The sequence below is a fragment of the Zasmidium cellare genome (assembly GCF_010093935.1).
Source record: "Zasmidium cellare ATCC 36951 unplaced genomic scaffold M409scaffold_2, whole genome shotgun sequence".
Lineage (NCBI taxonomy): Eukaryota > Fungi > Ascomycota > Dothideomycetes > Mycosphaerellales > Mycosphaerellaceae > Zasmidium > Zasmidium cellare.
The window spans coordinates 294,242-307,629 of NW_022986946.1; the positions used below are offsets into that span (position 1 = coordinate 294,242).

The 13,388-nt window shown below is 54.8% G+C and overlaps 6 protein-coding genes across 6 annotated transcripts; 4 read left to right on the top strand and 2 right to left on the bottom strand.

Annotated features, from left to right (window-relative positions):
* Nucleotides 1-360: 360 nt before the first annotated feature.
* Nucleotides 361-1,425, bottom strand: M409DRAFT_16676 (uncharacterized protein; the record flags this gene model as incomplete). The annotated part of the gene is made up of 1 exon (XM_033803718.1): nt 361-1,425. The coding sequence occupies one exon, from the start codon at nt 1,423-1,425 to the stop codon at nt 361-363; it is 1,065 nt and encodes a 354-aa protein (XP_033673603.1).
* A 3,554-nt stretch (nt 1,426-4,979) lies between these two features.
* On the top strand, nt 4,980-6,056 carry M409DRAFT_16677 (uncharacterized protein; the record flags this gene model as incomplete). Its single annotated transcript, XM_033803719.1, has 1 exon — nt 4,980-6,056. One exon carries the CDS (start codon nt 4,980-4,982, stop codon nt 6,054-6,056), a length of 1,077 nt encoding a protein of 358 aa, XP_033673604.1.
* A 1,787-nt stretch (nt 6,057-7,843) lies between these two features.
* M409DRAFT_62439 (uncharacterized protein) lies at nt 7,844-8,716 on the bottom strand (the record flags this gene model as incomplete). Its single annotated transcript, XM_033815177.1, has 1 exon — nt 7,844-8,716. One exon carries the CDS (start codon nt 8,714-8,716, stop codon nt 7,844-7,846), a length of 873 nt encoding a protein of 290 aa, XP_033673605.1.
* A 206-nt stretch (nt 8,717-8,922) lies between these two features.
* Nucleotides 8,923-10,686, top strand: M409DRAFT_16679 (uncharacterized protein; the record flags this gene model as incomplete). The annotated part of the gene is made up of 1 exon (XM_033803720.1): nt 8,923-10,686. One exon carries the CDS (start codon nt 8,923-8,925, stop codon nt 10,684-10,686), a length of 1,764 nt encoding a protein of 587 aa, XP_033673606.1.
* A 246-nt stretch (nt 10,687-10,932) lies between these two features.
* Nucleotides 10,933-12,225, top strand: M409DRAFT_16680 (uncharacterized protein; the record flags this gene model as incomplete). The annotated part of the gene is made up of 1 exon (XM_033803721.1): nt 10,933-12,225. The coding sequence occupies one exon, from the start codon at nt 10,933-10,935 to the stop codon at nt 12,223-12,225; it is 1,293 nt and encodes a 430-aa protein (XP_033673607.1).
* A 471-nt stretch (nt 12,226-12,696) lies between these two features.
* M409DRAFT_16681 (uncharacterized protein) lies at nt 12,697-13,164 on the top strand (the record flags this gene model as incomplete). The annotated part of the gene is made up of 1 exon (XM_033803722.1): nt 12,697-13,164. One exon carries the CDS (start codon nt 12,697-12,699, stop codon nt 13,162-13,164), a length of 468 nt encoding a protein of 155 aa, XP_033673608.1.
* Nucleotides 13,165-13,388: the final 224 nt, after the last annotated feature.

The following is a 13,388-nucleotide window of genomic DNA, read 5'->3' on the forward strand; positions in this document are numbered from 1 at the left end:
GCCTACTTTTCCCATTCACTGTCACCCCTAGTCCTTTTACGTTCAATCGCCAGCAAGCTCTCCCTCCGTGTGTTCGGCGTCTGAATTTGTATCCAGCAAAACATATGCAGCTGCATGCAAATTTGACGCAGGGCCAATTGCGTGCATGCAGACTCGGCTTGCAGGCAATCGACCAGAAAGTGAGTGCATGACTTTGCATGTGGAGTTTCATTCGGACGTTCCTTCCCTTTCGAGCCTCTCTACGTTGACTGTATATCAATATCCTCACTATGCGCTCTAGTTGAATCCCTTGGCCTTCTCTCGTATAACAGCCCCACCACGACTCTTCCATCACCATCGTACCTTCAATCACTAAACCCCTCACAACTTACCCCTCCCCTTCCCCTCCCCCCTCGGCCTCAAAATCCCCGTCTGCGACATCGTAGCCACAACCCTCCCCTCCCCATCCCAAACCCACCCCTCACTCAGCGTCCTCCCACCCGCAGCCGCCATCGTCCTCCTCTCCCTTAAATGCCACGCCCCAAAATCCATCCCCCGCGTCTCCACAACCCTCAACGCAAAATCCAACGTCGAGCACGCCCCCGCGTCCTCCAGACTCTTGTGGTCGAGATGTAAAGGCAGGAAACTGAGTCCGCCGTCCATGTAGAACGCCAGCGCGGCCCAGTTGGCGCTGGGGGTCGGGAGGCGGCATTTGAGGCGGATGTATTCGATTTGGGGGCGGGCGGTGAGGGGTTTGGAGTCGTGGGTGGTGGGGAGGTGAGGGGCGAGGCTGAGGAGGGTTTGGGTGGATGTGCTGGTTAGGCAGTGTCGCCAGTCGAAGTACTGGTCCATGAGGTGGAAGTTGGTGAAGTAGCTGTTGGCGGAGGAGGAGGTGATGTGGCCATCTTCGATGCCGCGGGATAGGAGGGTTCTGGCTGAGGGGGCGTGGTGTTCGTCTTCGGGGCCGTCGCCGTCGATGGTTGGTAGGGGGATGCTGTATGTGTATAGGGCGGGCTCTGGGACGTGGAAGTCGGCTGAAGCCTGGGCGCATACCCTTTCGGATCCATTTTCGAGAATCTGGAAGGCGTACACAACCCTGCTTGCAAGACTCCTCGTATCTCGTGTCCGTGCAACTCGACAGTGAATCTTGTGATCGATGCTCGTCGGTCCGAGGAACGAGCCTAGGAAGGAGAAGAGTTGATATTGTGGTTGGACGGTCTTGCAGACGGCTTGGATCATCACTGCGGTGGTGCATCCTCCGTAGCCGATTCGCAATGTATTGCCGGTGCGCTGGGGGAATGATCGAGAGACGAATACATCTTGGGATTGCTCGTCTACGGCGATCAGTTCACTGATGTCTTCGCTCGCTGTGGAGGTTGTGTTCGCCATACTATCTGAGGTGAGCCAAGCAGCCAAGTCCAGAGGGCCGCAGGTTGGAGTCCGCATTGTGCCCAATCGCTGGCTAATCGCCAGCATTTATTCGCCATGAGGCGAAGGCCACGATGCTATATCCTCGCTTGTGTCTTTACCAGTCTAGAAGCCAGATACAATGACCAAGATCGCTTGAATCTCTAATCAGAGGCCTGAGGTCGCCTTTAAATTTCCATAGTCCCCTTTAAGCTCCGAAATCTCGCAGCGCTAGGCATAGTCAGCTAGCGCCGCGAAAGTGAAGTGAAAGATGGCTGGGGGCCACCTCGTTCAACGACCTATCTCCAGTCCATATAAGCCTTCTGGTTCTGGGCTGGCATTTTGTCGGTGATACATGGCGTTCCATTGAGCGTACAGAGCGGACTTTGTGACCACAGCTCAACGACACACTGCTGAGTCGTACTTTGGCGGCCCTCTGGGTAGCTGCTTCGAAGGATTCGTACTCATTAAAGGCATCTGACCTGTTCTTATGGCAAGATGGCCGGCAGTGCTTCCCGTCCGTTGGATGATACGCTGTCGCTCAATGTCCTTCTGCCATAACATGAGGAGAGATGCCATGTCTCCAATGGCTCTCGGCGACGGGCAGCTCATCCGTCTGCACACACGTCAACCTTTCCAGCAGTCCTCGAGGAGCGTTCACGAATCAGACAAAGCCCAGCAACCTTGCACGGCATTGACTGCCTTAACAGGTTCCAGGGCTGAAGACCTGAGCTGGAAAGTATCTCGTCTACTGGCACGACACGAGAGTGTGCGAATTCGACGTTTCGGTGCAAGTTATCAAAGTTCTTTTGTGGAAAATGAAACGTAAGGTTGACTGTTGTAGGTCTCGAATGGAAGAGGACTGCCGAGGGAAACACACTGGCGATGGAGTGGATCAGTCGAGTGCGAAGGACTACGAAGTTGCACTGTTCTACTCACAGCGTAGAAGCAATTGACATCTCTTTGGTCGGCGAGAAGTCGATATGTAAGCTGAATGGTATTCATTGCCAAGTCTCACCTTACATGAAAGGCTCTTCTCCGTCCTGTCGGTCTTCACGAGAACGATGGCCACTTCCATATTAACTTTTCGTGCTATAGGCACGTATCGTCGGTGGCGACGCAGCGAGCTGCACGAGACATGGAGGCGTACTGTTGGGCGCTTTTTTAGCTCATGCATTTTTAATAGTGCCGTGAAGCGCTTTTGACAGCGATTGAGTTTCGATCAGCTGATGGCCAGTCAAGGTCTGCACAAATGGCCTTCCTTGCCATGTGACATGGATTTTGCGAGCGAGGAACGAAGCTCTTGTAGCCAAAAGAGCGAGAGACACAAGAAAGTCAGCTATTCTTGGCAGAGTTCAGAGTCAGCACTCAGATCAAGGATGGAAGGCCTGGTCAAAGCGAAGGAGCTGCGCTGCTCTGCTGAAAGCGCACAGCTGTCAAAAAGTTCCCGTGTTGGGCAAGAGATCGAACATCTCAGCAGCCGCAGCGCACGCAACTTTCGGCTGGCTGCAGGACGCCGTGCGACCCTGTGGCTTATCCAAGCGATAGGCGACGAATCCTTCGTGGGAGAAAAATTGGTCGTCGTGCCGTGTTTGTTGAGCGAAACTATCGATTTCGTTGATGCAGCACGAAATCCACTTGTAGACCAACCTCGGCGCGTGAAGTTGAGATAAAGATCGAAGGTGACCGCTGTTTCGCTGGAGAGTTCGGGCAAAAGTTGGTACGCCAACGAGAATGGCTCGGATAGTCTTGGGGCCAGAAGATGTATGTCTCACTTTGATCGGCGAGCTAGACAACCCACGTGCGGACGTTTGGTTTGAAGAAACGGGACCGACTGCACCGCACCGGCTGGATCACTGCGTGAGGGCGAGGCCGGGTGTAGCCAAAGCTCACCATCTCATCAGCGTGCTCTCGCAACGGTAACATCGCGCGAGCGTGTAGTACACTGTACCGGTACTACGGGTACTTGAGCTGAAGTACCTGTCTGTCGCCGGGCCGCTCGGAGGATAGAAGTGGCATGACGCGAAGGGTTCTCGTCGCCAAGAGGAGCGATGGACAGATGGACAGGCACAGCACCGATGCGAGCGAGAGGGTGCAGGTCGATGTTGGATGTATCCGGAGCGCAGCGGATTCTTGGTCGTCCAGGTTTGGGGAGAAGTGTGAGAGGGACAGATGCTCGAGGTGGAAGCCGGGATCACAGCTGGGCCGGACAGGACGGGATGGAAGGCTTCTGGAAGGAAGGAAGGCCGATTAGAGTTGGCACCGTTGCAACACCCCTGCATCCTGCGATGGATGGCGGTGCAGTGTGAAGATGGGAGAGAGTGTTGCGAGATGCGCTGTTACGTGACAAGAACAGTGGCCCGCACATCCAAGACATCCAAGACGGCTTTCTCGTGTGTGTGCTGCTGGTCGGGAAGATGGCGTCGCGGGCTCCGGGCGACATATGCCACTCCAGCTTATCGTCACACATGAAGGAAGCCATGCGAACGAGTGTTTCGAGACTCGACATGTCCGCCCTTGGCACTCATCGTCGCGCGTTTCACCGGCTCGCTTTCACGTTGATATCACCGTCGTTCGTTATAGGGCAAGCAGCGAGTCGCGCCTGCCGTGTGGGATGTGATGTACCAGGAGAAGGAGCGGTGCGAAGAAAGAAGGAGCAAGTGCTAGCGGCGGCCAAAGTCAGTCTAAAGGCGGGTGAAGCTTGTGTGTCGAGCTGCGGGTGATGGATGCGTCCAGGAGCAACACCACTTTTGCACCTCGCCGCACCAACGACGGTCCGGCTGCGAGGCCCAGCCCGGGCGAGTGCTCGCGCTCTCTCGAGTTGCTACACACGGGATAGTCGCCGTAGTAGCACACACTACTGCGTGCACGCGGCGGGAGGAAGAGGCTGACGAGATTCAGCCAAACCATGCCGACTGCCTGCTTCACCACTCAAAATGCCCCTCGCCGCCACACTGGCCGCCGCCGACGCTCTCCCCTGCTCCTTGGACGTGCCGACAAGATCGTTGCACCAGCGTCTCCCCGGCCGGCAGCGACCAGGACGACACCCCCAACTGCCCGTCCACCGCCGTCGTCATTCGCTTGGACGACAGACTTGTACCAGCGCCTCACGCTCCTGCCAACTTCACTGCACCGGTGGGTGGGTGTGAGGCCCGAGTAATATTTGGTTGGGAGGCTGCCAACTGGTATTTAATCTATCCTCGATTGCCACGGAACGCGAACCTGCACACTCGAGACTGCCCACGTTGGATCGTCGCTGGCATTCCAATCCAAACTCTGGCATCGGGGTCCGACTCCAGCGCGCGCCTCGATATCCCGGCGACCCGCGCTTCTCCCTTGCACCTGCTCAGTTACTCCGTGGTCCCTGATCGCGAGGCTTGCAGCGTCATTTTCGCGTGCCACCCCTGCGCATCGGCCTCTTCGGTCGGTTTCAACTTCACTGCAGCTACCGGCGCAAGCGCTGATCCACCCTTTACAAGCGGACATTTGCCCTCCGCTGCGCTATGGCTAGTTTTCAAACTGTCCGCCCCATGGAGGACTTTTTCATCAATCCCACTCTTCTCCGGGACCCTCCTCTGCACCGCCCTTCAACAATGGTCGACAACAACCAGCTGTACGCCATAGCTGCTGCTGGCAGCGATGTTTACATGATCGGCGCCAAGGGTAAATCACCTGCAAAGCCAGCTGCATCCATTGTCGATCTCGTCAACGAGCCTGTCTTCTGGCATGGCTACACGTCTGACGAAGAAGTCGCCTCTCCCGTTGACGATGATGACGACGACGACGACGACGAGTTCAGTCTGCACTCCGACGAGAGCATGGACAGCATCGCCAGCAGTGCTTCCTTCCCAGAGCAACTAGCAGAGACATGCGGCAACGTCAAGCAACAATGCAACCGAGCACAAGCCGTCAAGATTCAAGCCGCAGGCAAAGCTAGGGTCGTGTCACTGCCCAAGCCTATTGACATTCCTGCGAGGCGAAGCATCATGAGGCCGGCGAGTCCTGGGTCCCCATCGAAACGCGCATCGATCCAACTCCAATCCAGCACCCGCAACAGTGAAGACAGCCAAACCACTTGCAACGATTCGATCAGCTCTTCCAGTGTCAACTCACCTGCTTCAACTGCGCCAAGCTCGGTTGACGAGCCACTGGAACAACGCCCACCGATCAAGCATCAACAAAGCTTCTCGCGACATGTCCCCTTGATGGAGGCTGCCAGAGCTTTTTCGCCCAACTCGCCTACATCAGGACCAAATTCGCCACTGTTCCCTCAATCAGCTGGCCTACCCAAGCGCCACAGCACAGCATTGAGCGATCGATCCGAGGTCGCTTCCATCACTACCAGATCATCCGTTCGCCGCATGACCAAGCTCTCCTCAAACTTCAGCCTGAATAAGATTGGCAAGAATCTCGTGGGGAGGGACTCGACCTATGGCGGGTACATCGCCCCAGCGCAACAACATCGAGTTGCCGCGAGATCGACAAGCTTGAAGCCAAAGATGGTCGCCAGAGCTGCCAACGAGCGCGCACCACCGATTACCTTGCCACCATTCCCCGACGACGCTGAAGAGCCATCAAACGACTGGCCATTGAGGAAAGATTCTGGCTTGAAATCGTCACAACCGAGAAGTCTTTCGACAAAACTGACCCACGTCGCTCAGGTGTCGTAGACCCTCCCAACCGGTGACGAATGTTTCGATTATTTCAGCGGGCGTCTTCTTTACTTTCATTTGTTTTCACAGCCGCCGCCGGGTCGGGCGAGCACAACGATACCATGGACGGGACGACAAACGGAGTTTCCTGGCGAACTATGACACACACAGAGAGAGAATGAAAGATCGTATGGTATTATCTTTGCACAGATTAGAGAACCAAAGTAACGGCGACGATTGATCTTGGGATGAGATTTGGTGGGACCCTTTGAGAGGGACTGATGAGATTGGTGGCAGTTTTTCTCCTCGATGGCATGAGGGTCTATGAGAGATGTACAAGGAACCATCCGAAAAGCAGACGAGAACAGCCAGAATGAATGGTAGATTCGATATTCAAATTCATGAGAGTTGAACATACTCACACCCACATACAGTGATTCCAGATTCCCAATGCCAAACTCACAGAGCTCCCACCCATCCATCCTCAGCATCGACCACTGACCCTGATCGATAATCTCGGATCTCAAAACTCCCATCGATGCATGCCCCAATTCCCCGAAAACACCGACATCACCACGAACCCCACCCAACACCAACAATACCGACTACTACGACGAAGATACACTAAACCAACATCCGCAATCTACTACAGTACTTATTAGTGAGACATGTGCCCTAAAGCGCCGACGCTGGACGAGGGAATCAATCTACGCCGAGGGCTACTGTTGATTGATGTCATGTTATGTGGTGTACAATGTGTACATGTACCTCTGGACATTATGTTAGTTGAAGGATTCAGAAGGATTTAAGAGCCGGAGAGCGAAGCGCAGGATGCATGACTTTTGTGGGGTTGAGATACATTGCAGTGCCGTGTGGATGTCTCGGGTTTGCGATGGAGGAATTGAAGGTCCGATGTTATTTTATTCAGCGAGTAGATTGTGGATCGATCTGTGATGGCTACTCGTGCATTGGTGACTGAGGTGGATGGATGTGGTACCTGAGGCCGTCTACTCGATTACCGCGGAGATCGAAAGCCCGTCACCGAGTTTCTTCCTCTCACACCACCAGTACCACCAGTACCAGGTCACATGCATGCAATCCATTGCGTGATGCACGATGATGAATGTGGGGTCATACCATTCTCGCTGGGCTATCCTTGCGAAAAGGTTTATCCTGCTTACATGTAGGTATCCTGGTTGTGAGGAGGCGTGATGGACGTCATTAAGGTAGGGGTGTTATTTGGCGAGTTGGTTGTGGTTTTTGAGGCGGAGTGTTTTATGGCCAAGGCAGTTTGGAGGTTGAGTTGGTTCTTTTGGGGTTTGGAGATGGAGGCTGAGTTGGGTTGGGTCGATGGCTCCGATGATGTGGACGTGGGTCCATAGGAGGTGTTGTTGAGGCGAGGTGGTTTCTTGCTCGCGATGGCGATTGAGTGTTTCATGCTCGTCATCGGAGATTTGGACGTTGTTGATGGTTGATGGTTCGCTGTTTGATGTGCGTGATGGCTGTTTGCGAATGTTGGGTCCAGATCTGGGCTTTCGCGGTGTCCAGCACATCTCAGTGATTCGAAGCATGTCCAAGATCGTGAAGTTGGATGCTCGATAGTGTCGATGTCATATATCCATCGTGAGCCTGTCTTTCTTTTGTATCGTTGTTCAGATCCAAAGTTGGCATACATCAGGGCATATGCGTCACAACGTCGTCCTGAAATCCAGGAATTTCAACCATCCAGCTTGACGTGCTGTCGAGTTGTGCTTGCAAGGCATCGTGATCAGAAATGGGAATGTTCTTTTCCCCTTGACAATGCCTCATTTCTTGCCTTTCTTCTTGCCGTGGTCCTTTGCATCGTCTGTCGGTCCAAATCCACCTTTCACTACTGCATCCCTCGCGCACTGATTGATGAGTCGAAAGCGATCCGGTCCAAGCTTAATACCTCCATACCATCTGCTCACGACAACCATGACACCCCAAGCATTCATCAATTCCAACAGATGCAGCAATCTCCCACCAGCCGCATCCTCCCCATCGTCATCACAATCCTGATACTGCACTCCGTCATCCCTCCGTATCCTCCAAGCCGTGATATTATGCGTAGCTTTGGCGACCTTCTTATCAGTTGCCAGCAAGTGCGAAAGATACGACTTGGCCTGCTCCACAGACTCGACCGGCGCAGCGCGAGCGATGAAGATCGACTTCTTCTCCGTAACGATGTCGGACAACGTCCACGGCGGCGGATCGCTCAGGTCGTCCACATGCTGCTCGTCGTCAACGCTGTATCTGGCCGGGTCGTGGTATGACAAGTCCTGACCGTTCGCTTGAGAAGTTTGTTGTTCCTCGTTCTTTGAGCTTGCGTCCAGGCTGAGCTGCCGAAGTCTCTGGTTGAGCTCCTCAATGAGGTCGAAGATACACGGTGAACCGGGAGTGTAGACTTCGGAGAGGATCGTCCGAGCCAGTTCCACGATTGTGCTACCTGCGCCTTTCGCAACATCGTTACCCACGGATTGCGTGCCAAGAATTGATGGAGGTGCATCTGGGTAGTCTTTTGGGAACTCGATTCTCAGGGAGACTTCAGTTTGTGATGGCAAGGAGAGGGCGAAAATGTTGGGCTCTATCGAAGCGAATGTCTCGTCCCCATAGATGGCGTTGATCGATGTGGCTTCATCCTGCAGTTCCTCAGACATAGCACCGTAATAGCCCAGAGCTGATGATCATCACATGCTCGCTAAGCGTTAGGAAGAAACATGAAGAAAGAAGGCGCGAACTGAATGTAAAGCGGGATGTGCCGCAATTTTGACTTTCACTAGCGTGATCTGGAGTTGAAGATTTGAGGTGGGCTTTCGACGACAGCGCTGTGACGAACCACCACCACCCCCATATCACTCTCACCATGGCCGCTGGCTCTCGCACATCGCTATCCAGCGCGCTGCCCAAGCCCAAGTACACCGGCGAAGATGAAGACCTGCCGACGCACACGCAACAGAAGGGCCCACGAGTCATCGATGCACGCGAGCTCGAATCATCGCAGCTGGTGGTGAAGCGCTCCGGACCACCGCCATACGGATCGCGCTCGGGATGGCGACCAAGAAATGCCGAAGACTTTGGAGATGGGGGTGCTTTCCCGGAAGTACCAGTCGCACAATACCCTCTAGACATGGGTCGCAAAAACCAGCCATCTTCTTCCAATGCACTCGCACTGCAGGTGGATAATGAAGGTAAGGTCAAGTACGATGCGATCGCACGACGGGGCCACAGTGAGAACCGCGTTATCCATGCCAGCTTCAAGGACCTCATTCCGCTGCGGCAGAGGGCTGATGTCGGAGAGATCAGCTTGGAGAAGCCGAGCGAGGAAGAGGTGCAGGAGAGCAAAGAGCGGACACAGCTGGCACTGCAGACTTTGGTGGATGGTACTTTGGCTGCACAGAAGCCCAAGAATGTCAAGGGCACGACGAGGCCAGAGCCTACCTTTGTGCGGTACACCCCGGCCAATCAAATGGGAGACAACAGCAAGAAGCAGGACCGGATCATGAAGATTGTGCAGAGACAGCAAGACCCGATGGAGCCACCGAAGCACAAGATCAAGAAAGTTCCTCGTGGACCACCTTCCCCACCACCCCCCGTGATGCGTTCTCCGCCACGTAAATTGACCGCCGAAGATCAAGAAGCGTGGAAGATTCCGCCACCCGTATCAAACTGGAAGAATCCCAAGGGTTACACTGTGCCTCTTGACAAACGTCTGGCTGCTGATGGTCGAGGACTGCAGGACGTGACTATCAACGACAAGTTCGCACAATTTGCAGAGGCACTCCACACCGCGGACAGACATGCAAGAGAAGAGGTGCAGCAGAGACAGCGAATGCAACAGCGGTTGGCCGAGAAAGAGAAGGAGGCCAAAGAGGAACATCTGCGACAGCTGGCGATGAGAGCGCGCGAGGATAGGGAAGCTGCGACAACACAGAGACGAGGATCTGACAGGGGAAGGTCAAGAAGCCGATCTGCGGATAGCCGCTCATCATATTCATCACATTCTTCACACTCGCGCAGCAGGTCTCCTCCTGGTCGCGACGATGGGGAGAAAGATCGCAGAGAGCGTGAGCGACAACGCGCCGATGCTCGGCGTGATGCCCGTCGTGAGATGCGACAGAAGAACATGGGCCACGAGAGGCGATTGCAGATGATGGCACGGGAGCAGAATCGTGATGTCAGTGAAAAGGTGGCTCTGGGTCTTGCGAAGCCCACGCAGAGCAAGGAAGCAATGTACGACTCTCGACTTTTCAACCAGAGTTCCGGCTTTGCTGCAGGTTTCAACGAGGACCAGCCATACGACAAACCGCTGTTTGCTGAGCGAGATGCTTTGAACTCGATCTACAGGCCTCAGGTGGGAGATGACGACGATGAAGATGGTGGCGAGACTTTGGAGAAGATTCAGGGTACGAAGAGGTTTGAAACGCTCGGGAGAGCGCCAAAGGAGGGGTTCAAGGGCACGGAGACGGCCGAGCAGAGAAGTGGACCAGTCCAATTCGAACGTGACCGCGGCGATGATCCTTTCGGTGTTGAGGCCATGATCGATGCGGCGACGAAGAATGCGCACAAGCGACCGGCTGAAGACGAGAGCGGTGGGAAAGGCAAGAAGGCGAGGGTGGACGATGAGTAGGGGGAGAATATAGGGTATGTTGGTAGTTCATGCGTGGCTGGCAGAACAGCAGCATGCTATGAATCCTAGTGAGTGAATGAATTTCGGTCCCTCTTCACAACCTCCTCCAGCTGCGTTTGTGTTGTGCACTGCCGCGGGAGCGAACACGTCAAAAGCACTTAAGCAGGCGAGATATTTGCACACTCGTCTTTGACTGCGTTTCCCATCGCCTTGACCTTCTTCAACATAACCCAAGGTCAACACACAATGCCGCCGAGAAGGACGATCACATTACTCGAGGCGCATCCACGCAGTAGCGCTCTCCCCGACAACGACAGCCACTACAGGTCGAGTGATAGAGTAACTGGACCATCACCAGCGCCGACATCGACGCAAACTGCCAAACGCTCTCCTGCGGCCACAAACACAAACGCTGCTTCGCCATCTCGTACACAGGGCCGCCGCACGAGCAGGCGTGGCAAAACACCAGCTGCTACCACATTAGCCTTCACGACTACGGCGAAGTCCAGCCCCGACAGTAAAGCAGCGCCCCTTCCCACTGTAACCGAGTACTCAAGCACCACCACCATCTACACCAGCGGCTTCGCGACATCGACTCGACCCGAGACTTCACCACCCTCGAGCACAATCGCCGGACCACCAGTCCACCGCACTCGAGTCGAGTCATACGAGATTCCGGACCCGCCGGTATGGTTTCCTTACATGATCGCTACGCTGTTGGCGATTATGCTGGCCCTGGCTGTGCTTTTCTACTTTGTGAACTTTCCCCGGACTGGCCGTGCGATTAGAGAGATGTATCATCAGTGGAGACGGCGGGTGGCTGAGAGGAGGAATCGAAGGTATGGATATGAGAAGGTTCAGGGGATCGAGCTCGATGGTAACAGCTGTCGCAGTTCTGGCACTTCACCAGCTCTGAGAAATTTGAGCGAGGTCGCTAGGTCAGGGGAAGATGATGTCGTCCCCGCAGCCTTCACGACATCTACGAATACCCCTGGGCTTCACAATACCCCTACGCTGTACTCGCGCAGACGCAGAGGCGAGGGTATGAGCGTCGATACCAGCGCCGCCGCCGGGCTGGGCATCACCTTCGACAGAGGGCAATCAAGCGGGAAGTCGTTCGATCCGAGCCTCCTACGCCCAGACATGGACAAACCACTACCAGCACCTCCGAAGAGCCCAACACACCAAGCCATTCAGTCCGCCAAAGCTTTCCTTCCACGAACCGCCAACAAGCCTACTGACGATGCCGCCCCTGTCCCACGAAAGAACTCTACAGACCTCGAAGCCGGCCTGCTCAAACCCCTCCCTCGCGACCGCAGGAGGCCGAACCTGGTACCTCTCACTCCATCCACGGCCTCGGCGCCTCCCAGTCCGGGAATGCGAGTGCTGGAGATGGTTGGTGGTAGTGTGGAGTATGCGGCGGAGAAGATGTCGAGGTTCATGCATGACCAGGTGAAGGGGAATCCGGAGGAGGGTTTGCTGTTGCCGGTGAGGGATTGTGAGAGGGAGAGGGAGATGGGGGAGGGTTGTTCTTGTTGAGTGGGGTGCTGGGAATGGGGCATAATGACTGTGTTGTTTGGGTTTCTTGTTGAGGGTGTTGATTGAGAACATGGCATGTGGAGTTGTTCTGTACGAGATTAGCTGTTGGTTTTTCAGTAGGAGAATGTTTTTTAAAAAGGTATCGATCACAAGAACTACAAGGCGGTTCGGTTTCTCAACTCGTGCAAGTCCTCGTGCCGAAATTGAATAGGCTATGTGAGCACTTCAAATGAAGAGTGAGTTATTACACTGTATGTTTTGTCCTTCGCTACTCATCAGATGATTGAGTATACTTGTAAGGATCCATCGAGATCTTCAGTACATCAAACCTCACCTATCGATGACCTCATCGTTGACCTAACGTTGTTGACCATCTCACAATCGCCACATCCTGACAGTATATCACCGACAAACTGTAGAGGCGAAACACTTTTATTTGTCCAATTTCATATATCCCCCAAAATCGATACCATGGGCCTCCCACAAGAGCAACCCCAAACCGCCCAGCGATCCCAACCAGACCCCTCCACCTCCACCACCAAACCAACCACCCTCCCCCCCGAAGCCCTCTCCCTCGCAACCAAGCTCTTCGACTATGCGCGCGCCGGCAGCACCGCCCCCCTCGCACAATACCTCACGGCCGGCATCCCCGCAAACCTCACGAACCACAAAGGCGACACGCTCCTCATGCTGGCCGCCTACCACGGCCACGTCGACACGGTGAGCATGCTCTTGGACCACGGCGCGGATGCGAATGTGCTGAATGAGCGGGGCCAGAGTCCCGTAGCGGGGGCGGTGTTTAAGGGGTATGAGGGGGTTGTGAGGGTGCTTGTCGAGAGGGGTGGGGTGGATTTGGAGGCGGGGAGGCCGAATGCGGTGGAGGCGGCGAGGATGTTTCGGAGGGAGGGGATGTTGGCGTTGTTTGGGGTTGGGGAGTGAAGAGGGGGATGAGGGGATGGTTTGTGGGTTGTCTGGAAGAGTTGGGTCGATGGTGAGGATGGAGAGCGAAGTAATATGTTTTGCACCGACCTTTCGGAAAGACGAAGGGCTGTCTACCATGCGAGATTCGTTTGCAAGACATGCGTAGGCCAAGAAGGCTGAATCGAAGAAATGCCCGACCGCATGAACGGCAACGTGAGAGCAAGACCCTACAACACTATGGT